At 44.0% G+C, this 23,350-nt stretch overlaps 2 protein-coding genes across 9 annotated transcripts in view; both read left to right on the top strand.

Moving 5' to 3' along the window:
- Nucleotides 1–8,356, top strand: part of LOC120955349 (failed axon connections) — a 51,722-nt gene extending 43,366 nt beyond the window's left edge. For 2 of the 3 annotated variants that reach the window (XM_040376172.2, XM_040376173.2), the window contains exons 3-6: nt 3,666–4,004; nt 4,583–4,729; nt 5,491–5,687; nt 5,776–8,356. In XM_040376172.2, the coding sequence (XP_040232106.2) occupies nt 3,666–4,004; nt 4,583–4,729; nt 5,491–5,687; nt 5,776–5,953 (861 nt within the window). In that variant the 3' untranslated portion in view covers nt 5,954–8,356. The remainder of the gene's footprint in view (nt 1–3,665; nt 4,005–4,582; nt 4,730–5,490; nt 5,688–5,775) is intronic. The other variant, XM_040376174.2, reaches the window with a different exon arrangement.
- Nucleotides 1–23,350, top strand: part of LOC120959852 (disco-interacting protein 2) — a 164,281-nt gene that overhangs the window by 9,799 nt on the left and 131,132 nt on the right. For 2 of the 6 annotated variants that reach the window (XM_040383552.2, XM_040383551.2), the window contains exon 1: nt 12,126–13,597. The exons of 1 other annotated variant lie outside the window; for it this stretch is intronic. In XM_040383552.2, coding sequence (XP_040239486.1) covers nt 13,513–13,597 — 85 coding nt within the window. In that variant the 5' untranslated portion in view covers nt 12,126–13,512. Of the gene's footprint in view, nt 1–12,122; nt 13,598–23,350 lie in introns of those variants that run through there. 3 more of the 6 variants (XM_040383549.2, XM_049610296.1, XM_040383550.2) reach the window with 3 other exon arrangements.

The raw sequence follows: 23,350 nt of genomic DNA, 5'->3' as shown, positions 1-23,350 counted from the left end.
TTACGTGTGCTTGTTGCAGAACGAATAGATCCGCTCAGCAGCAGGCGACGGATTCAGCTCCAAGTAGCCTGGGGAGAAGCAGAAAAAAAATAAACAGTGGCGCGTCCTCGGCAGCCCGACGGCAGGATTAATACCTCTCTTCCTCAGAAAACATCTCCAGCAGGACACACGCACAAGAAGAAATCCCAACCGCGCCCCGTGACGTGGAAATGTGTGTGTGTGTTCCATTTGCTGGCACTGCCTGTTGCGAAGCATAAAGGGCGGCAATGGAGCGATAACGCCTCGAGCCCAAACCGCAAGCAACAGCCGTCGTGCACGAAATCTCCCTGTGCCAATCGAAAGAAAAAGCATCGAAAACAGCACAAGCCACAGGAAATGGACCATACTATACCATGTTCCGGACCGGGGGAGAGAGGAAGGATAATGAAGAATTCTCTCCAGCCAATTCGGGGACACGATTTTATGGGAAAAGTACCGACTAGCGCGCCATCACGAAAAAAATCGGGAAATGAAATGGAAGTAGAGAGAGAGAAAGGTGGTGTGTGCGACAGGTTGGAGATGAAAATCGGAGAAAAACTGAGTGTCTCTGAGGTGTGAGGGCAGGCAGACTTTTGCCGGTCATCGTTCAGTGGTAGACATTTTCCTGGAATAAAAAAAGGAAACTCAATCTCGGTCTCAAAGCAAGTAAAAAAAGTGTACAAATTGGGCAAGCGAAATGAAAAGCTTGCACACACACACACACACACCACTACCACATTTCTTTTGATGTTCGGTTTTCCGCCCTCTCTCGGGCAAAATCCGTTCCGCGTTTTTCCGCGTGCAATTCAAACTTCATTTTCCGTTTACCCGGTTTTTTCGCTGTCTTTTTTCTCGACTCCACGGAAAATAACCGTAAACGACTGTCAGGAAAAAGCTACTTTCTATCTCTCTCTTTCTCTCTTCATCCTTCCCTGTCCTTTTTGTCGTGGAGCTTGGAAAACGCCTTTGTATTTTTATGTGTGTGTGTGTGTGCGTGTGGTGGGAAAATGATTCTAGCGTCCAGAGCGTCGGCGTCCTAAAACACCGGGCCCCCTCGCCTGTTGGTGCCACTCCAGGATCTTTCCCTCACACAAACACACACACACACACATACAGGTCGGGCGCGGTACCGTTTCACCCGACTGTAATCCTGTGCATGTTCCACCCAAACGTTCCTTTCCTCCCCCCCCCCCTTTTGTCGGTGGCCGGATTTAGAGCCGTTAACAAGGGGGGACACAGGTGGCACAAGGGGGTGAGAAAAAGGGGTTTGGTTGGTGTCTCACAACGACCAAAATGGGAAATCCTCGGTGTGGCACTGTTGCTAGGCACTACTACCACAGGCGCACACACTCACACACACACACACACACACAGTTACATACACATCAGTGGAAGTTGTTTGGGAAGGGCGTGATATGCGCGCGCCCTGCAAACTGGGATACGGCCCCGGTAAAAGGATGCGGGCCGATCAATACTAATGTGCATCTACACAGGCGCGCGTGTGCACGCTGGTGAGTGCCCGGTGTGTCTATTTGGGCGCGCACACAGACCCGGCAAACGCTGCGAAGGGGGATGAATTTTCCAACCCCAGTTGTGTTGGTGTGTGAGTGCGATTTTGCTGCTTGATGGTAGTGTGTGGCGCCCTGATAAGCCCAGGTGTTGTTGGTATACGTGCCAACAATCGCGGGAGGAAAATGAGTTCTCTCTTTCGCTCACTCTCTCTCTCGGAGCTGCATGTGTTGGTGTGGCATTAGAGCGCGGTAAAACAAGGATATCTTCCTGGCTGTGTGTGTGTGTGTGAGTGGTACAACTTTTTTTCTCTCTTTCCTCTGAGTGCCACCGACCCAATGGAAAGAGGGAGAAGAAAATAGGACGCGCTTTCCAGCACGTTGAAATTCTGCACATGGCGCCCGCAGCTCTTTATGTCGGCGTGGAGGGAAAAATAACCGGCCACGCCAAACAATTTTATTTCCACACTCCTATATACCCACACACCGGCCTGCTTCCAGTAGCAGCTGTATGCCTTTCATTTCCCATGTGGAAAGCATTTTCCAAGCGTGGTACTGCAAGCGATTTTTTTTTTATTCTTTTTTGTATCGTGAGTATGCAATTAGCGGCTTTTTCTGCCAGCGTTTCATCTTGCATATGAAGTCGGGGGGGAGGGGGTGGAACACTTTAACATACTTTCAAGCGTAAACTGATTTCTTCCATTAAATTACCGACGATAAGGACGAAACGCTGTGCAATGCCGACTCGAAAGTCCTCCGGGCAAAGGACGCGCGCTCGTGCCAATTTGCAGCAAAAGGCGCGACGCTTTTTCCAGCGTGTCTGCCCCCGGGCGCCAACACACAAAGACACATACACATCGCCCACAAAAAGCGAACCGTTGAAGGATAAAATTAGATTTCATGGGGCGGCTAAACGAGCCGTAGCCGGCTTCTAGCCTGCCGTATTGCGGGATTGGTGGCGTTGGTGGTGGCGTCACAGCACCGGAGCGAGGGGGAATGCTGGCTCCAACAAAAGAGCTCCCCCACCTCAGGATACAGGATACGCCACGAGAGGTGTGGAGGGCATTGTCGGGAGTCACTTCTTGTGGTCTCCGGCCCACCCATACCATCCTTTTCTCGTTCCTCGTCGACGGAGGACGCTGTTCGCGTTTGCGCGCGCAACGAACCAGGCGGCCGACACCCCTTTAGCAGGCGCAGGGACAGTGTGGAGGCCGGTATGGGGACGGTGGGGCAGTGTCTGGATAGAGGAAAAAAACAGCTCCTGCAACTGTGTTAGTGTGACAAGAGGACGCGCTTACCCGGTGGAACTTTGATTTGCTGAGGCGGCGCTGGTCGCGGTCCACAGATTGCTGATCCTTTCTTTTTTGCTTTGCCGAACAATGGAGAGCTTTTTGGGCGTCTCTCTTTCTCGTTCTATCGCTCTCCCGCTCTCGATAGAAAGTTCAACACACGCACACACACACACATTGGTTAAAGTTGCGTCTGGCCGCATTCTACGTGCCGTATAAATCATTTATTTTCCAACATAAATGCGTTTAATGTATGCAATGGAATTGAAATTTATTGCGTCGGCCACTGCCCACCTTTGTGCCGCCTCTGGGGCCACCGCCTGGGCGATCAATTTGACATCCTTTGCATTGTTCGACCTAATGGCCCTCTTGCGCTGTTCCGTTTCTGGGTTGAGCTTCGGTTGGAGGAGAGCGGGATCCTCTGTGCGGGCTTAATGGCGGACGTCCAAAAAAAAGGGGACCAAATGTGGGCCAGTAGTCGTGTGAAAATGAGCACTCGCGGGAAAATAGCCTTCGACCACACGAAGGAGCAAAACCTAGGACGAAAACGAACGTTAAGAGCTGGTGTGGAAACGCTCCTCAAGATGTATGGTATTAGTGTTGTAGTAGTTTTGTGAATTAAATAATTTTAGCCTAACGCGCTTCACTAATACCATTGCGAAGAACCTGCATTAAACATGCTGAGGCGGATTAGCACAGAAAATGAATTTATCTTGTCCATTTCCCATTTACGCTTTACGTCTTTAGTTGATAGCTTCGCATATCTCGCCCTACGCAAAATGCTTATCTCTGTAGTAAATCTCCCGCAAAATCTCATGAATAATAAACATCCATATTACTACCTTCGCAGAACATCGACCATAAGCTGAAGCTGCGCTCGAAGAAGGGACAGCTGCCGTTCGTCGAGGTCAATGGGGAGGAGATTGCCGACTCGACCATCATCATGCAGGAGCTGGCGACGCGCTACGACAAGGACCTGGACGCCGCCCTGACCCAGGAGCAGCGCAACATTGCCCACGCGATGATTTCGATGCTGGAGAACCATCTCGTCTGGGTGGTGCTGTCCTGGCGCAGCAAGAACACGGAACAGATGCTCAAGGGCTACAAGATCAACCTGCAGCACGCGCTCGGCAGCCGTCTGCCGAATGCGCTGCTGAACTTCTTCTTCAAATTCCAGTTCAGCCGCAAGGTAAGTGTTGTGTTCTGTTACTGTTGCAATCTTGTTACCGTTGCAAAACCCCGTTTTGTGTATGTATGTGCACCCATTCCATTTTCCGTCCATATTTGCCTGAACAATTCTACAGCGCATCCTTTAATCCTTCCCGTGCACTCATCTGCAACACTCCTGCGCCAATAGATCATCCAGTAGCTACTTCGCTCGGTGAAGAATTGTAGGCCGGCGTCCTCTGCATGCATTTGTCGAACTCATAATTCTTCTGAATGTCAATAGAATTCCATGTCCGTCTTGAAGAGTCTCTTGCTCCTATTCTTTCCTGCATGGATCATTAACATACCTCCGATTGTCCTCTAGCTCTTGAGTCTTCAGACCTATCTTAAGACGTGGAATAGAAGGTTCATCTAAGCCTTTTTTTTGGAGAAGTGACCCAAAGATATTCATTCCTCAAACTCACACACACAGAACTCTCTAACAAACGTCTGAAGCAAGCGACATGTTTCATCTGGCTCTAACTCTCTCTCAACCATACCATGTCATGTAGTGTGCACCCGTTTGTTAATCCGGAACCATCCGTCCTCTAACGTCTCTAGTGTTTCCAGGGTGCTAAAAAGGTGAAAGCTCAGGGCCTGGGCGTCCACAAGCCGGAGGAAATCGAGGAGTTCGGTCGCAAGGATCTGAAGGTGCTGTCCGAGCTGCTGGCCGATAAGCCATTCTTCTTCGGTGATGAACCCACCACGGTAAGTAGTCGTTCGGTAAGAAGGAGGAAAGTAGTTCGGAGAGCTCGGAATCGGAACTATCCGGTTCCGATTCTGTGTTCGGTATCAATTCCGGAGCCGATTGCGATATCCGGAGCTGACTCTGATTTCATAGTAGATTCGGGGGCCGATTCCGGAGTAGATGCCGCTGCTGACTCCAATTCCGGAATCGGCCCCAGAATTTTAATTGGCTCGGGAATCGTAATCAGCTCCGGAATCGGAATCAGAATTCATTTCAGAATCAGAGTCAGTTCTAGAATTGAAATCAGAGGTTATAGAAACGAAATCAATCCCGGAATTTTGATAAGAATAGATCGTTACAAATAATTTTGGGTTCTTGGCGGATATCGAAACAATCGTAGCTGCATAGGATCCAAACGCCTATTTCCATGAAGATATCGAATTCGAATTTGATGCCGGTACCGATTCTCATTATAGAGCCGATTCTGAAACCGGTTCCTAAGCCGATTCCGATTCTCGAGTCGTATTCGATTCCGGATTCGAGTTCGATTCCAGATTCGAATCCAATTTCGTATCTGATTTCTGAATCGATTCTAGAGCCGGACAAATTTCGGACCTACTATCCGGAATCGATTACACAAAAAATCGGAGGTAGTCAAAATCGATCCCGACAAAAACCTCATGTTTTCCATCACTAGAGAAGAGGCGTTTTGGAACTCTTCAGTAGAAATATTCAATGATTGTAATGTCCATTCCTTCCTCTCTCTCTCCCCCAATTCCAGCTCGACTGTGTTGCATTCTCCGTGTTGGCCCAAATTCACTTCATTCTGGACGAGGTTAAGTACGGTCTGAAGGAGTTCATGCAGGAGAACTGCCCGAACCTGGTGGGACACGTTTCGCGGATCAAGGAGCGCTGCTTCCCCGACTGGGAGGACATCTGCACCAAGCTGGATCTGAACGCGCACATCCCGAAACCAGAGTAAGTGTGTGTGTGTGTGTAGGCGCTGTGGGGAAGTCGCCTGTTTCATAGCCTAACTGACCACCTAACATGTTTCATCCATCCACAGGCCGGAAACCAAGGAAAACAAGGAAGGTGCTGACACGGAAAAGACCGCCGAACAGGACAAGAACGAGTCGGAAAAGGAGCTCGAGAAGGACAACTCGAACGAGAAGTCCGAAAAGAAGGAGGAACCCGAGAAGGTGGTGGAGGAGAATAAAGAGAAAGAGGAGGCAGCCGCCAAATAAGGTGGTTAGGGAGCGGTGAAAGCTAGAGAGCGGCCACATTAAATAATGCACAGCAGCAAACAACAGCAACAGCAGCAGCAGCAACAAGAAGCGAGGAAGCACTATTGCTTTTTTACAACTATTCTACTGAAACAAGCCGTCAGCTAAATTAAGAAATATATATATATAGTGTGACGTGCTCCCGTAACAAAAAAAAACAGCAACAAAACATCCACCAACTTCTCCTAATCGAAAAAAAAGAAAAGAAAAATCTCACCGGAGAAGTCGATACAATTCCACCTACTCTTTATGCAAGGATATATTATTTTGTAGAAACAACAAAACAAAACAAAACAAAAAAACTCTAGAAAGGAAATTCTTACGATGGAAGTACACGTACGTGTGCAACCGGCAACCACTAATCGTATAGTGGCGAGTGTGAAGGCGGGGGGCTGCGAGTGTTGTGCTGCGGTTAGTTTTGTAACGCGCGCGCAGCAGGAAGAAAAAGCAAATGGGGAGGGAAAGGGAATGTTTTGTTTTTCCTTTCGATTGTTTATTCGATATTATTTGTGTTTTTCGTCCCTTTTTTATACATATATAAAAAAGCTATGAAAGAAACCGCAGAAGCAGAAGGAGGAAACGATTGTTTTTTGCGTTTATGAATATAGAGTTTTTCCTTCCCTTGTTCTTTTCCTTTCTCCGTTCCATCGCATGCGTATCAATTTCCACATTAATCTTATATCCCTTTTCGGTTTCGCCAGCGGCATAAAGAGAGAAATGGAAAAAGGGTGAAATTTAATTGATTATTATAATAGAAGAAGAACACAAAAACAAACAGATCAAACTCAGAAAATCAGAAGGAAATGGATACGAAAGAAGAACAAGAAGAAGACCAAAAGAGGAAAGAACAAACGAAAGGAAAGGAAGCGAATGTGCCAGCATGATGATGATAGCCACAGAGAGAAAGGATAGTAAAACACACATGCAAGTAGGAAGGTGAAATAAGATAAAGAAGAGATGCGACGGAGTAGGCAAAAAAATAGAAAGAAGAAGAGGTTTGGAAAAAAAGGAAGAGACACCACACCAGAAGCGAAGTAAAGCGAATGGGAGGAAGCAGCAGCAGCAGCAGTAACAGTTTGCGAAATTGGAAAACCCGTAAACGGAAATGGCCACTGCCGAGTAGTGTTTTGCGTTTCGCGCGAAGGTTGTCTCCTTCCCGCGCAAAAAAAAAATATATAGAAATTAATCGTATTAAGTAAAACGAAAATTAAAGAAAAACAAAAAAACAAACACACGCTAAAGTGAAGTGAAGAAGAGAGAGAGGGAGAGAGAGTAAGAGTGCAAGAGATGGAAATGGATTGTGTGTGTTTGTGTTAGTAGCTCAGTTGCATAAAGCAAACGGCAGCAAACACATCGAAAGTTCTCAAAAAAAAAAACAGCGTTGTTGTGAAAAGCGCAGGAAAGCGGAACGACGGAACGGCGTGCAAGCAACACACAGGAATAGATATGCATACAATACTCAAAAACTTTTCATTTGTGTAAAGATTTTTTGCAGGCGATAACATAAGTGTAGAACTCAAAGGAAGAGCAAAATACGTAGGTAATGAAAAAGGACAAACACAGTAACAAACAAAAAAAAAGTCAAATAAACCTTTCGTCTGTTCAGTATTTTCGCTGAACAGAAAACGACGAATGCGACACACGACTCGACGACGAACCCACTCCGGCAGGAGTATGATGCGATATGAAGAATCTCGTTTGGTGATGATGATGTTTGCGAGGTGTGTGGTTTGTGTGGTGTGATTGCCGCTGTTTTGTTCGAACGGAGTTAGTTGAGAATGAGAGTCGAGCAAAAAGAGAAGGGAATATGGAGCGGTAGTGGAGTTGGCTAGCTAGAAACGTGTTTCTACTATTTGAATTTTTTTTTTCTCCCCGCGTTTTGGCGCTTTTTATTTTCCCGCCCTCGAATGCAGGGGTTGTGGTTGGCTTCGTATGCTTTCTGCATGGTTAGAGTTTTTTTCAATTCGAAATAACTTTTTCCGGTCCTTACCTTTAATGCATCCGCCCTTCTCATGCGCTTCACCATTCTCTCCACTCTCTCTCTCACGCGAGCTTTTAGTGTGTATAACGAGACGCGGATATTTAGGGAGAATGCAGGTACACGAAAATTATGTTCCGCGAGCGAGCGATATTAGTAATTTGTAGAATTGCTCCTTGATTTTTTTTTATATATATTTTCTTATATATTTTATATTTATAGAAATATTTTTATTGCAACACACGCACACGCAAACATTCACACACACAAAACCACATCAAAAAACGTAAAGGTAATGTATAATAAAAGCGCAAAACTATTGCCGTTTTCCGAACCTCCCCGTGCGTTTGTCGGACGGTAATAGTGTATGACGTACGCAAGTCTGAGCTGAAGTTTTAAAGATTCCGCACAAGAAAAATCCACCAAGAACTATAGTATATGCATCTCTTTTTGGAGAGAAGCATAAGAGAACTCGGAGGGGAGATGTTTTGAATTTTCACGAGAAGATGACCTTTTCGCGTTTTTGTGTGTGTGTTATGATCGTATTTTTCGTAACTTTCTGTGCTTTGTTTCGTCTCGCTTTTTTATATTTTTCTTTCTGGACATCACCGTGTGTCCGGTGTGAATCCGCTTTTATAGCTCGTAATTATCTCATATGACTGCAATGACGTTAACGGTTTGCAATTTAAAATAGTTCAGTTTTAGGTTAAAGTGGCGCATAGGAGAAAAGGTGTAGAACGATGGAAAGGCGAGTCCTTGTAGCTTATATTCACTATCATCCCCCAAAACCCCACCCTTCCCCCCCGCTGTGTTTGTTTTTAGTTTTTAGTGTTTCTGTCTGTGCTTTTGTAAAACGAACCGTGTACAATGTAGCAGGGTCTCTTTCTCAGTTGTGTCACTTTTGTGGACACGGTACAAGAATAGGGCGGGGACAGGTGGTTAGATATTTTGTGCGATGAAAATTGGAAACTTTTTTGTAAATGTTTATAACGAACCAGAATATGTTGAATATGTGTATGTGTCCGTATGGTTGAGATTCTTCACACGAGATTTAGTCAGTGGGGTGGAGTGGCGAAGCGGAGAACTGAAAGTTAGGACGCGTTTGGTACGAGTGAAAGTACGGCCGGGAGATATTTGGGAAACGGGTTGGCAAACAGTGAAAGAATAAAAATCAAACTGGGAGACCGCTCCTTTGCGGGACGTTTGTTGTTCCGTAGCAGGAAGACGACAACACGCTTCTCTTGACAGAGAACGAGAACGCCACCAGACGCCATCAGGAATTTTTGACGAAACATTAAAATCATAAAGCGTAAATCAAACAAATCTCATTCACTCTCGCTCACTGTCTCTCTCTCTCCCTCCCGCAAATAGGAAACAAACGAAAAATCATTTTGAAAATTAGTGTGAACTGAAGAAGCTAATGAAATTGTAGAGCAAAATGCAAAGAATCAGAAACAAGGCGAAAAATAATCCCACAAGAGAATACCAGCCCCTTCTCCTCTCCCCCTCTAACAACTTTATATGAAACAAAAAATGCATACACATACTACCACGTACATTACACATTCAACCATACATCCCCATATAAATGCGTACATTTAGGCGTAAATATTTCCGGTGAACATCCAGCATTCAGTAAACCAAACATGAACGGAAAAATGAAAGGAAATAAATTGATATGAACCACGACTACAATCAAATGGTGTGTGTCCGAGATGTGTTACATGTTGGCTAACAAGTGTTTGTAGAAAGCAAGGGTTGGTATAGTTTTTATTACCATTTGTTATAAACTTTATTTCTGTTTCCTTTAAATCCTGTTTCGTTTTAAAGTTAATTAGTGTGATCTAACCCAGTGGCGGATTTATCCTTCTGGTGACCCTAAGCCCTATTAAGATCCTCAATGGGACTTCTTGTTCCCTTAAATGTCCCCAAAATGTATCAATATCAACAAACATAACACTGTTTAAAATTTTTATGATTTTTTTTTACAAATACCAAATACATAATCCTGAATAAGAGTCTTTTATGAGGAACTGAATCAAACAATGAATCAGTACTGATTGGTTGGTCTACCTTGATTCAGTTGCCATGACCTTGCCAAATTTGTCCACTGTAACAACCTGACGATTGGTAAACATATTAAAACGCATATCAAATAGACTTTCCTAAAAAGCTTATTTGGAAAGCCTATCCTGTACTTGCGTTTTTGTAGAATTGTCGTCCTTGCAATCGAGACTATTGACGAAGTTTTTCAAAAAAATAAATTTAACGTCCCAGGAGCTTCTTCATGCTATATTGCAATGAGGAGTTTTATTTGTATTACGAAAGAGTTTAGTTTTTCTAAGCATTCAAAAACTATCTCCAAAATTCGTAACAATTTTTGATTTGCTATTGCTATTCCTACACTTACTTATAGGAATGTACTACAGTGAAACCTCGCTAAGGTGAATCTTCAAGGGACCGTCAGCTTAGAGAGATGTTCATGTTGAGGAAAACTAATAACAGTACAGTGGAGCGCCGTTTATCCGGGTACCTTTTATCCGGCTTTCCGTTTATCCGTGCTGTTGAGAAATGACAGTTCAATACAAAGATGACATTGCGTTCTGAGGAGGGTATTTGAAAAAGCGGTTATAAGAGCACATTGTCTTAACAAAAAACATTATAATTCATGGCATATTTCAAATATTCTTAGTGAAAAAACATGAATTTAATAAAAACTGGGTTATTTTTATCAAAAAATAAGAAAATTTTCTAAAACTTAATGAGGAATTGATGATAAAATATATCATTTGACTCATTATCCGTGTTATTTGCTTATCCGGGCGATGTCAAGTCCCGAGAAGCCCGGATAAACGGCGCTCCACTGTATTGATATGAAGTATCCAAGAAACCATGAGAAAAACCTGGCAACCTTGGACTAATATTTTTGTAAACTGTCTTTCAAAATTCATCTTAGAGAATTTGGACTTTCAAAATGCATATGCAACTTAGATAATATTCGCCTTAGGGAGATATTCATCTTGAAGAGCGAGGAAGCTCCACTGGTGGTTGGGTATCCCACCAAAAGATGGAACCACCTACTTTTTGCTATTTTTAGAATGCATGAGTCGTTTGCCGTCTGCTAAACGAAGTCTTTATATATCCCGTTTAGGTTGAGAGCTTGAGTCGTTTAGAACCCGTTTAGTGGTCGTTTAGTGGATTTGTGGCACTTGGGATGTTTAGCAAGGTATTGGACACAGCTGGAAATGACTTCACAGTTTTTATTAAACATTACAGAGCTTTTCCAAGCCTTTCGAATGTGCACATAATTATTCACCGCGTCCAAGATATTTTTCAACATCTGTCAAATTGTGTATTTGCTTCAATTTAAATTTCAGTTCTTATGCATGATTTTCAACACATCACAAAGAACTTTCAAGTTCAATACAGCTTGAGACGTGCTGAAAATCATATTTAAGAAATTAAAAATGATTGTGATGGAAATGAAATGTCAGATCGATGTGGATAGACATCTTGCACGCGGTGAATAACAACGTTTATTTTCGAAATAGACTTGGAAACCCTGTACCAACGTTTACATTCAAAAGTGACTAGGCAAACCCTGTATGTGGGTTTGTTTCAAAGTGGGTAGAAAGGAGGTATCGTCAAGTAAAACATTTGGCCATCAAGGCTTTAGAAAAAAAAACACAAAACCAGGATCGACGGCAGTTGTTAAATGAAACGAGTGTTTCTGGTATATGGGTTTGATAAAAGAATTGTTTACATTTAATAAAAAAGCACTAAAAGCTTGAATTTTGCAACCACATTTCATAAATCGGTATTTTCCACGTTATATTGCAGCTGCCGCCTGTAAACAAATATCGACGGCTATTGTCAAACTGAATCTCAAAATAGCAACATGCCAAACGCAAAGAAGACACCTCCTCTATTTTCCACGTTGGGTTTGTTTGAGTCGGCTATCGTGTTTGATTGCTGCCAGAGCGCCGCCTCAATTCTCCGTTTCAAACGTCAACGCGAGCTAGGGAAAGAACAACAGTACTCAACCAGCAGTCATAAACACAGCGAAACGGGTATCAGCTCACCGCCACACTGTGCACATCTTGACCATTTTTCCACCCTGCGTACCTGTCAGTTCGGTGCCGTTTGTTTGTTTTGTTTCATTTCAAAAGGTAACCTCACGGCGGACGGACAGACGCTGTCACTGTCTTACGGTGGTTTTCCGCTGGAAAGAAGGCTAAAAAATCATTGAAAGGGTGTTGTGAATTGCAGTGTTTGCCCCCGGAACAAAGGGGTGCGCGCGTGCTCGTGTTGTTATTGTGTGGGTTTTGATTGGATGCGAGTAAAGCGAGCCTTTCGCGCCTCCCCAGACACACTCCCAATCGCAGTATGCCGTACGGTAGGGGTCGGTGGTGAGCCAACCCCAGGGGGAAACGAAACGAAACCCACTGCCCTGTAGGTTGTGCAGCGAAGCAGCGAAAGAGCGAGCGAGATAGAGCGTGTATGTGTGTGTGTGTATGTGTGAGGAAGCGGGTCTCCTCCGCCGGGGAGAGCATTAGGGCGCACAGCAAAAGATAAAATGAAATAAAGCTGCAAAGAATAGTGCGTGCGTGCGTGTGCCCGTGTGTGTGTGTGTCCTGTGTCCGTGTTTGTTGTGTTGTGTGAATATTACACCAGCATCGCTAAATTGCGGGCGAAAGAGGTAAAAGGATGCGTTTGCGGGCGGTGAGCAAATCACTGCTGCAGTTGTGTGTTGCTGCTGAGTAACAGTAGTAACAGTAGGCGCGTGGTGTGTGCGGTGGCGATGATGCTGTGTATCATCATCCGTTGCTAGTCGGTGTCAGTCGTTGATGGTGTGTGAGTGCGTTTGTGCGTGGTGTGGTTTTTTTTTGCACCCTGCCTTTGCGCGCGTGTTGATTACACCAGAGAGATCTGTGTGCTGTGCTGTGGTGCTGCTGCTGCTGCCGCTCGTAAAAGCATCAGCATAAAAGATTAGCTACGCGAGGCGGTGTGCACATACACAGTACTAACTGGCCGCCTCCCGACGGGTGTGTTGGGCGTGTGCGTTTTGTATGCGTGTGTGTGTTCCGCGTAGGCGTGTAAAAATTGGCGAGAAGGATTTCGCTTCCTCCCTGTTGCGGTGCGGAAAGTGTGGAAAAAACACCTGCAACGATAAGTAAGATTTTGCGGGTGGTGCGTGTGCCTGTGTGGATGTGCGAATCACCCACTTTCGGCTGCCTGGTGTGTGTGTGTGTGTTTGTGTGCTGCAAGTTTCAACCGGTCTCGGTAGAAAGGATGAAAAATTAGTCGTTCTGTGGGGGCGACCCAGCAAAAAAGGAAATCACCAACCCGGAAGTGGTGCGGTGCTGCGTTGCCTGGGTTTCAGTGCGTGCGATTGTTACTGCGTCTGTGTGTGTGTGTGTGTCTGTTTGTACGGTGAACGGGAAGAACGTTCGTGACGGCAACCGGCGGGTGGAGACCGGTTTTTCATCCCATTTTTCGCATCGGACCCCCATACGAGGAGTATTTTAGCAACGGATCAAAGATGAGCGACATCAGCGTGGATTATGGGGCGCTCCCGGACGATGTCCGGGAAAAGTTAGCCGAGCTCGAGTTGGAACTTTCAGAAGGTAAGGATGGGGCAGTTGTTTGGTAGATTTATCCATTTTACATTTGAATAGAAGAATAAATGTAGCATTTATTTTCGTTTAAATGGGAAAAGTACAATCACAAACCCTGATCGAAATTGGAGCCGAAAATCCTTGCCCATCAAACCAGAGAAAAGCGGTCCTTTCGTGTGTGTATGTGTGCGTTTGCGTGTGCCATGGGAGAAAATTTGCAGACGGATCGATATTTTAGTGTCAACTTTTGTTTCTCTCTCTCTCTCTCTGCCTCTCGTCTACTCAGCGGTTCTCCCAGTGCCGGCAACACACACTCTCTCTCTCGCCTGTTCTCTCTCTCTCTCTCTCTCACTCTCTCCTGCAAAATCAAAGCCACCCTTGTCCACCCCCTTTTTGCAGGACTAGTATCCTTCCTGTAGCTGTGTGCGTTTAAGCAGTGCCAAGGACCTGCGAGATTGGAACCGGGCGCCGGAGCACTTGTTTCACTGTTAACTCGCAACTAGCAAAGCAGGCTAGGAACGGGGGAGGTGAAAATGTATCCTGGGAGGTGAAAAAGTAAAGGGAAATACAGAGAGAGGAGAGAGTACATTTTCACCACGTCGCCGTTTTGGTAGGGAGAGAGCGACTGATCCTTTTTTGGTGGTGAATGGGATTTTCCTATTTTCTCGTCTGGCTTGAGTCGCTTGAGAGACCGATTGAAAAAAAAAAAAACAGTGCTGTGGTGTTCGTATTCTGATGTTTTTTTTCTTCTTCTCACCACTACTGTCATTTTGCTCATTTTCGCCGGTAGTCGTTTTCACTTTTTCTTTCCGGGGTTTTTTTTTTAATGTTTCAGTTTCTGCTTTGCTTAGTTTGCAAGTTTGCATCTGTGCAGGATGTGTATCGGCTTGAACGTCTGCTGAATTATGCAAATTGATGGAATGCTTTTACATTGCGTTTCACAATTGTGTTTGATTCTAACGACACTTGAGCGTCCTTGAGATAAGTTTTAAAAAATGTATCCTTGAGGATTTGTTTATGATGGGAGACGGTAACGGTTTGATTGAAATTACGGACAGCTTCAAACTCCGGACTATTAGCAAGTTTTTATTGAATTTCTTCATATCGGGTCCCTGGCCAACGCCGACTTTACTACAATTCCTTATTACTCTGGTCCAGATGCGTTGAAGTACCTCGGAATCAATTTTCAAGTAATTATCAACGTGAAAACAACAGCGTTTTTTATCATATTGTGCTCTGATTTTTGGGAATTTGATGTTTGGACCTTATAGGAAGTGATAAACTAAAACAGTATAGTGTGTATGTGAATGTGAAGATACTAGACGAACTTTTGAGGCTATCCGGAATTTGAACCAAACCGTCCTTAATATGAAACATGAGCTCCAAACTGTACGGAATATGATTCAAAATATCCTAACAATTTCTTTATTGCAAAGTTTCGAGTAAAATTATCAGAATCCTTTAATTTTGTCTTCAAAAGCAAAGGTTCTAGTGCTTGGGACAAGTGCTTTATGCAGAGATAAGACAGAATAAATTTGAAATAGTAAGAAAATATCACATGTCAACCATGCCTAAAGTATCCGTAATTCCCAGCAAACGTTATCTTAAATTATTAAGTCACTTAAAAACATTATGCAGACTACAACATGCCTGAGAAGTCTTCTCAAAATTCCTTAAAAGTGAAAATTTGTGTTATAGTTTCTTCATATGTTTTTAATATTTTTAATTCAAAGGTGATGAATTACAAAAAAAATCAAAAATCAAAGATGTTTTTTCTAGCTTTTATTGTTCCTTAGTATATGTTTTTTTCTTTCATAAATGTATGGTTTGATGTCCAAAATAGACTAGAAATTACTAGACGAATAGACTAGACGAATCCAAAAGGTACAGGACTTCTATTACATCAAAAGAATATAAGTAGGTTGCTTAACATTTTATGTCATGCAAATGTTACTGACTATTATGACTATCTTTCAAAATTGATAAGCTTAAAATTTAAAAATTTCGTCTTCGTTTTTGATGCTCTGCTGTCAAAAATGTTTACCAACTAACTAAGTAAATTCCCGCTGGGGTTGCAACTTTTCGACTGAAGTGAAGGAAGGAACATCCTCGGAATAGGAATTCATATCCTCGCTTTTTAAGCTGTGAGCTGTGATGCCACGCTCTGCTATTGCCGCCTGCTCTACCAAATGCGTCCACCAGCCACTCGAGATGAGATGACATTCTACGCAAACTTCTCCACCACTTGGTTGACGAAAACTGCACCCCAAGCGGTAGAGCAATGGTGCGGTGTTGGTTGCAGCGGAGGAAAATCGCACTGTGGCCGGAAATTGTTGAGAACAAAAGTGCTTCTCCCCGCCCCCCACCCTTCAGAGTATCGTGGCGTGGCAGCCGTAAACATAACTCTCTAATTGGAGTCTGTAGCGAGATGTGCGAAAAGCAGGAAGCGCAAAGGTCACCGTCACCATGGTCTGTCCCGTTCTTCGTGTCGTCCGGGCCGTGGCGTGTTGGTAGAGTTTGTAGTTGGTTCACGCTCGCGATGAAAGGAAAGGATTGGGGATTGTGTCCTGAGGCGTTTTGGAAGTATTCTCTGTCAATACGGAATGATGCAAACTCAACTTGGGGCGAATTCTCACCAGTGCAAGGAAGAATGTTATATGAAACATGAATGCTTTCTTTTGCTACCTGAACAATCTTTTTTGAAGTAGAATCTGGTTAACTTAATGCTTCAAAACTCTTTTTTAAATGATCTGTAAGGTTTAAAATGACCTTAGTGCCATAGGATCAAAGGATCTGAGCTTTTAATAGAAATCTATCTTCCCGAACCAATCGAACGTAGCAAAATAATCTTGAAATATGTTCACAAAGAACTCCCCAATGAATTTCCATTGAAATTTTCGATGAATTTAATTAGTTTTGAAACTTAAATTCGTCTACAAATAGCGTCAATCATCTCCAAAAAACCATTTTCATCTATTAAAAGGTCAATCGATATCTATTTTAAAACGAATCTACTTCCACTGTACACCGGACTAAATCATCAACCACTGAACTGCTGCGTCAAAACAGTCGCCCATCTCCCCTACACTCTTGCTGTCTGCTAGTTAAGAAGGAGCGAAGTGCATCGATGGGTAAACATTGCCTCCCCGAGTCTGGTTCCATTGCGAAAGAGTGCATCCCTCTGTGGCGTGTCCGCACCTCCGAAAACTCCCCAGACAACACACAGACACACACACACACAGACGGCAGATGCAATTGCTATGGTATGCTGTTTTCCGCAAAAGGCTCCAACACACAATGAGTTGCAGCGAAGACACAGAATTGGAAGGGAGAGAGAGCACACAGGGTAAGATTGTTGCGATAATGACTGTTTGTCTGACGCGGAAGATGAAGACGACGAGAGAAGATTCTGTGTGTGTGTGCAGTGCACGGTCGTCGCTGAACGATGAGCTTAAAATGGGGGAAATAGAGAGCAAAACGGCGCATAACACAGCATAACACACGGCTCGTCTCGGGGCTGCATTATCTCGTCGTTATTGTCGTCTTGCCAACGGAGCCAGTCTCGCGCTTAGCAGCAGCATCCTTCGCCAGCGAGCTGCTGTGTACGGACGGGCGGGAATTGAGTGGGCTCTTCTAGATTTTTGCAGGCACACACTCGGTGTATCCATCCATCCATCCATCCATCCACCGTCTCATTGTCGTCATCTTTCAACCTTCCGCTGTGTCTGTTTTGGTAGTGGTGGTAGTGTGATGCCCTCCGCAGCATCACACGTTTGAGCGGTACGCGTGCGCATTCGTCCCACGGCAGCAGCGGCAGCAGCACCAAACAGTAGTGTGCTGCACGTCCGGAGGCCATTTACTCGGTGTCTGCCGGGACCCGACCACCTGCCCCCAAAAACGATTGCGAACCCATTGGAGTCGGCCGGGGGGTAATGTGACTGTGATCGTATTCGACAGATCGCTCCGAACCTCTGCCAGCAGCATCCATAATAATAATAAAAAAAGTTGAAGGCAATTCCGTTGCGGGCGCGAGTGAGTGGGGCCCCTGGAGCCGCCGACACTGAAGAAACATAATAATTTCCTCTCTGACACACCGCCGCGCGATGGATGATGATGATGGTGGTGATGGTACGCACTTAGTTTCGCATGCGGTCAACCGAGCCTACACCGGGTGGACAACCCGATTAGAGCAGCAGCAGCTGGGTCAGCTCGGGGCGTGAGTGTGTGTGAGTGTTTCTTTCTTTTAGGTGTCTTTATCCTTGAGGGTGCGCTGTTGATGCCGAGACACACACACACTCAGACAGCAATAGCAGTTGGTGCGATGTTGGGGACGTTTATTGGTTTTACCTTGAAGAAATGCGGCGCACCGGTCCGGTCAGGTTGGTCCGGCTCTCTGCAGATCAGCGAAAAAAGTTGATGAGTGCACAGATTCTTAACGCGTAACGCGCAAAATACGTTGGGGGGGGTGGGGGGGGGGGGGGTTTAGACCTTGTACTGGAGGCGATAGCGGGGACGGTGTGGTGTGTGTATTTGCTGTAATGCAAGATCCGGACTTTTAGCGAAGCACTTGAAGGAATTCTTCATGCTGGCTGGCCTGAGGTACCGTGACACCTTGCTGAGAATGCATCTTTGTTTCCCATGAACTGCAAGGATGTATGGCAAATATTTTTGTTCTTCTTCTTCCTCTGTCTTTTTGTTAATGTCGAACAACTTTAGCTACAAATTGAAGCACATCTGACATCTGAGCATCCGTTTTGTTTGGTGAGAAAACGGGGTGTTGTTAGCTTCCAATACATAATGTTCCACAATAGTTCCACGTTGAATAGTTTCCACGTATAAATAGAGATGATACGAATCATCAAATATTTCTTCCATGCTCTCCAAGTTGTTTTTTACATCTTATACTCAATAATTTAGGGTCAACCGTAACACATTCACAATTTACTACTTCGATTGGACGGCTCGGCTCTCAACTGACATTTTACAGTTAACAACAGTTTTGCAACATTGAGCAGATGACTAACTAACTCCTCTGTGTAAGTGAGGGACGACTATTATTCATTATTCCGCCGTACCGGCGAACTCGTTCGACGAGAAACATTCGTCGCTCATGAGTGGACAGGGTTGTATTGGCAGGTTGGGCAGTGCAAAACCTAGACGGTTTTCTAATTTTTTATCTAGAGGGCTGTGAAATGAGTGAAAATGAGCGTCCCTGTGAACGTTCCCGGGTACGAACGAGTTCACCGGTACGGGTGATTACGAAGAAAAAGATTTGATTCATATTCGAAAATGAGATTTCTATCGCAGTCCTGCTTTGTAGAAGGCGATGCGCTTCTGCATGCTGCTGTTTAGTAGAACCTAATCAGTTTCGTTGAAACTGCTATTTGTTCTGTTGAATCAGTTATCCTCTCGTTTATGATTCTATCACACTAATTCTGATTCTTAGTACTAAATAGTGTTAAAAACAGCAATAATCTGGGGTTTTACTGCTGCAATGCAATACATTTTTTATTTTTTTCTTATTCAAGAGTGTTTCAGAGTTTCGATTTTGTGTGAAGGCAATACGTTTCTCTTCTAAACCTCTTTAATTGTAATTCTACTTTTTACTGTACTTTATGTTGATGACCAAACCTTTTTCCTCAGCTCCAACGTTCGTCATTCGCAGCTGGGGCACCGATAAGCCAAAGCTTAACTGCAAGCAATTTACACAATCAGCTCGTGTTGCACACACAAAAAAGCCCAGGGGAAACGATGATATCATGCGTCGATGCATTCTCATTGATAAGTTGTCAAGCATCTGTTTTTTTCGTTTTTTTTTTCTCTGCACGGCTAGGAGAACGTGACGAGTCTAGCGTCGGTAGAATGAAAGCGAATATTTGCAACAATGTTTATTGTATGTCCCTATTTTTTCAGGGAAGAATTGAAAGTTTGTGATCAATAAATCGATTATCTCGAAGTTCTTTGAACTCTTTTGGGACGTTGGTTTCGTAGAATTCGGTACAAAATTCACCTTATCTGGCTCGGAGATATAACCTCCACTTCTCCACACCTACCCGATAAGAGGTGATTGCGATTTTGGCTTCGCTGCTCCTCTTTCAGGGGTGGTTTGATTTTTTTTGCTTGCCCAATTCGCATCTTTCGCTTACATTTTGATATGATGCAAGGATTATCGCCGGGCGGTGGATTTAAACCGCGTAACGGCATCTCGTGCCAATATGATTGGGGCGCGAGTGTGTTTAACCCGGCTCATCGCATGGCGTTCAGCTATAATACTATCGCTGCTGCCCCGCGCTCCGTGTGTCCAGGGGTGTCCGGGCGCAAGCACCAGGCGCATGATCTATCATCACGGAGCAGGGGGGATAATTGGAGAAATGAATATTTACTGAACCGTGTTATTGAGATAATTGCTTTTCGCGAGAGCACTGTCTGTGTGTGTGTGTGTGTGTGTGTGTGTGTGTGTGTGTGTGTGTGTGTGCATCAGTGGGGCGCGAACCGTCTTTGCCGTCGTCGTCGCTGCCGTGCCCAGTGCAGTGGATTGTGTAATTGCGGGGATGCGCTTTTTTTCCTATTGCATTTCATAAAGTTATCACGAATCTCACTCGGCACATAGTGCCCCGTCTTCCACTCCCCTTCAAAGATGGTTTGGTTTTACTTCCTCATCGTTAACTTTCTTAGATGGATACAGTAAGGTAGAGCAAATAGGGGAAAAAATCGTAAAAACGGTGGAGTTAAAATCAAATCGATCTGCTCTGAGCCATGTTTAACGTTTCGGAATGATGATGAAGCTATGGAGGGGTAGCTTGCACATTCAAGTAAACTTCAACCACGCTCAATCTACATCGAACCTACACAACGAGATGGGAATTGATTTTTGTCGACCTGTGTGTGCTGTGTGTGTGCTGTAAGCTGGAATGATGATGAAGTCATTAAGGTGTTGTACAGCAGCGAGTGTTTTTTGCATGTTTTTTTTGTATCTCATTTAATATTGATGAATCATAGTGCAGTTGGAAAATGCATTTTTACCCTTATTTGTGTACATCGGTCGTGACGTTATCATACGCTGGAACTGGCAATTCGTTTTAAATTGCGCATTTAATCATGATCAATAAACGGTTTGGGGCAGGCTCACGGAGTGTAAACAGCAGCAGCTCATTAATTATTATAATGTTAAATAAATCATTTACAATCGATCTTTTTTTTTTCATCCCCTGTAACGCACATATATAAAATTTAAATGCACTTGGGTTATGCCATTTAAATAATTTTGGTAAATAAACTTGAACGCTTTTTTTATTTCACAAGTTATGTGAATGTTTTTTTGTTAATTATATTTTGTTCTTGCTCAGGCTATCTTTTTCTTTTTTTGCTTCACCAAATGCCTTATCTGAAACACAAACCCCATCTGATAATACCAGAAACCCATACGGAGCCAAAATATCATTTTCCCCTGTCAACGACATGATATGCCCCCAGTGCGCGCGATAAACTAACACAAGGAAGCGAACGAAAATCGCTAATCGCAAACTCTGACTGCAGGGAAGATAAATTTCCCATAAGCGCCCCTCCCTTCCTGTACCACCGAGCATTTGTGGTAATCTTCGTGCCCCAAGGGACCGCTAAACTATCGCAATTCGTTCCCAGAAGGAGATGAGAAGCTTCAACAAAAAAAAAAACTCCATTTTTTTATTATCATAAGCCAAACAAACCCCGAAAAAAGGGCTTATGTTTCCTCTTCCGTAGATTCCGAAACGGTTCCGCCGATATTGTAACGCCTATATGGGTGTGTGTCTCTGTCTGTGTGTGACCCGACAGCACCGAAACATGCTGCAGTATGCAGTGGCTGTTATCCAAATATATTTCATTACCAATCAACCGTCCCGATTGTGGTCGTGTGTGGGGGTTTGGCTATCACATACAGCGCAGCAAAGAAAGCATTTTTTTTTTAAATTGAGCAAAGGGATAGAGAGCGAAAGAGAGTGAAATTTTGTTTGAAGATGAGCCTGTTCGTGCGCGGGGGATAATTGTTGTGTCGTTGTGCCAAAGGGTCAACAATAGACGATGGAATGGGCCTCCGCAGCAGGCCTGTTTATCGCTACGATTGGGCAATGCTCGGTTAAGCAAATAAATAAATCCCTACACACACACACACACACACACACACACACACACACACGTTTGAGTGCTACCGGACCATATTTGGTCCCAGACGGTCAGCTTCTTGAGACAGTCAGTAGTTTTGGGGTGTCGTCTTGTTCTTCCGTTTTTTTTTCGAGCCTATCTTGTTTCGAACACTTTTTGGGCTTCGTCGATCGGTTGGCGGCGCTACCGGAAGCAAATCAGCATTTTGTGCTCCATTGTCATAATGCTACTGACAGAGTTGTGTGCCGTGATAAGTGGGCTCTTTTGATATGGTATTTTATGGTATGTTCTTCAGGAATGGAATTGGAAAGCTACAGTTATTCCTATTAGGTTTTCTTTATCGATCGTATTGCCACAAGCAAATTTTAATAAATTTCCAAAATATCAAATCCAACATTTTTAAACAGTTTTTTAAAAAAAGGTAATAATAATAATCTAAATCACACATGAGCTTACCTGATTAAACCTACGACGAATTGGCGTTTGTTTACGTTTATTTTCACTTTAAACTAATCTTATATGAAAATCTAAAGCATCTAGTTAGTTTCGCGTGTAGTTTTGTACGGGTTCTTGACATGATTTCAGTCACCAACTGTCTCCATAAGAAAAGATCTCCTCTCCCACAATTCCAACTAACTCGCAAAACTGACTCTCACACTTTTCATATTTGAAAACAAAATGTGTAAAAATGTGTTTAAAATAATGTTGAACACACAGGCGAATCTGTGTTGTCTAAAATCATTTTGCAAAATCTCTCGTCCCAAAATTTTCGGGATGTAAAGCCTTGGATGTCTAGAAAAGACTGGCATGCACCTGCGTAGGACGTTACGACGTCAAAGAAGGAACAAAAATAATGCCAACGAAAATCAACTTGATTCGATTAGTTTCACTAGCTGATAAAAGAGCGCTGGATAAAAGTTAACCCCGCTAGGTTTAAATATATTTCAGTGCTATTTTTATTTCCGTTCATCATAAAAAAAAGCTTTATCCACTCTTTTTCGACGGGTAATCTTGAACAATTCATCGCGGGCGTTAGATAACTGGCAAGCTCTTCGGCCATTTTTCCACCATCGTTCTCTTTCATCTCATCTCATCATTTGCCATCCCAAACCACTCCCCCCTACGGATGGACGATGTCAAAGATCGCTGCTCATATTTTTAACATAAATTAACTCTCGACAACCTTTCGGGAAGCGCTGATGGAAAACATGCGCCAAGCGAATGGGAGAAGCACCTTTCGAACGCATCACACTCATCAACATCGATGCCCTCTAATGGAGGGGGACCCCTTTTGGAGGCAAATGGGCCGTGTGTATGCTCTCTCGTGTGATGCCAAAGCGTTTAAGATATTGAATGTTGGATTAAGCGAAAAAAAATGCTTGTAATCAATGAGTGAAAACTAAAAAAAAAAAGGAAACTTTTCCTCTATCCATTGTGCAACTATGTTAACCACTTTTCCTGATAAATGACACCTTTTTGGAAGGAAAATTTACATGCGCGCCGCTCACACGTTGCACCAGCAGCCCGCCAGGCCGTTAGCGTATCCCAAATAGGGAAAAGGGCACTGGAAGAGGAGGTCACAGTCATTCGACGCTATTAAATCGGATCGGTTCCCGTTTCGCT

This window comes from Anopheles coluzzii, chromosome 3 (assembly GCF_943734685.1).
Source record: "Anopheles coluzzii chromosome 3, AcolN3, whole genome shotgun sequence".
NCBI classification, from domain to species: Eukaryota; Metazoa; Arthropoda; class Insecta; order Diptera; family Culicidae; genus Anopheles; species Anopheles coluzzii.
The sequence above is the reverse complement of the archived record's forward strand: the minus strand, read 5'-3'. Positions and strand labels throughout refer to the sequence as shown.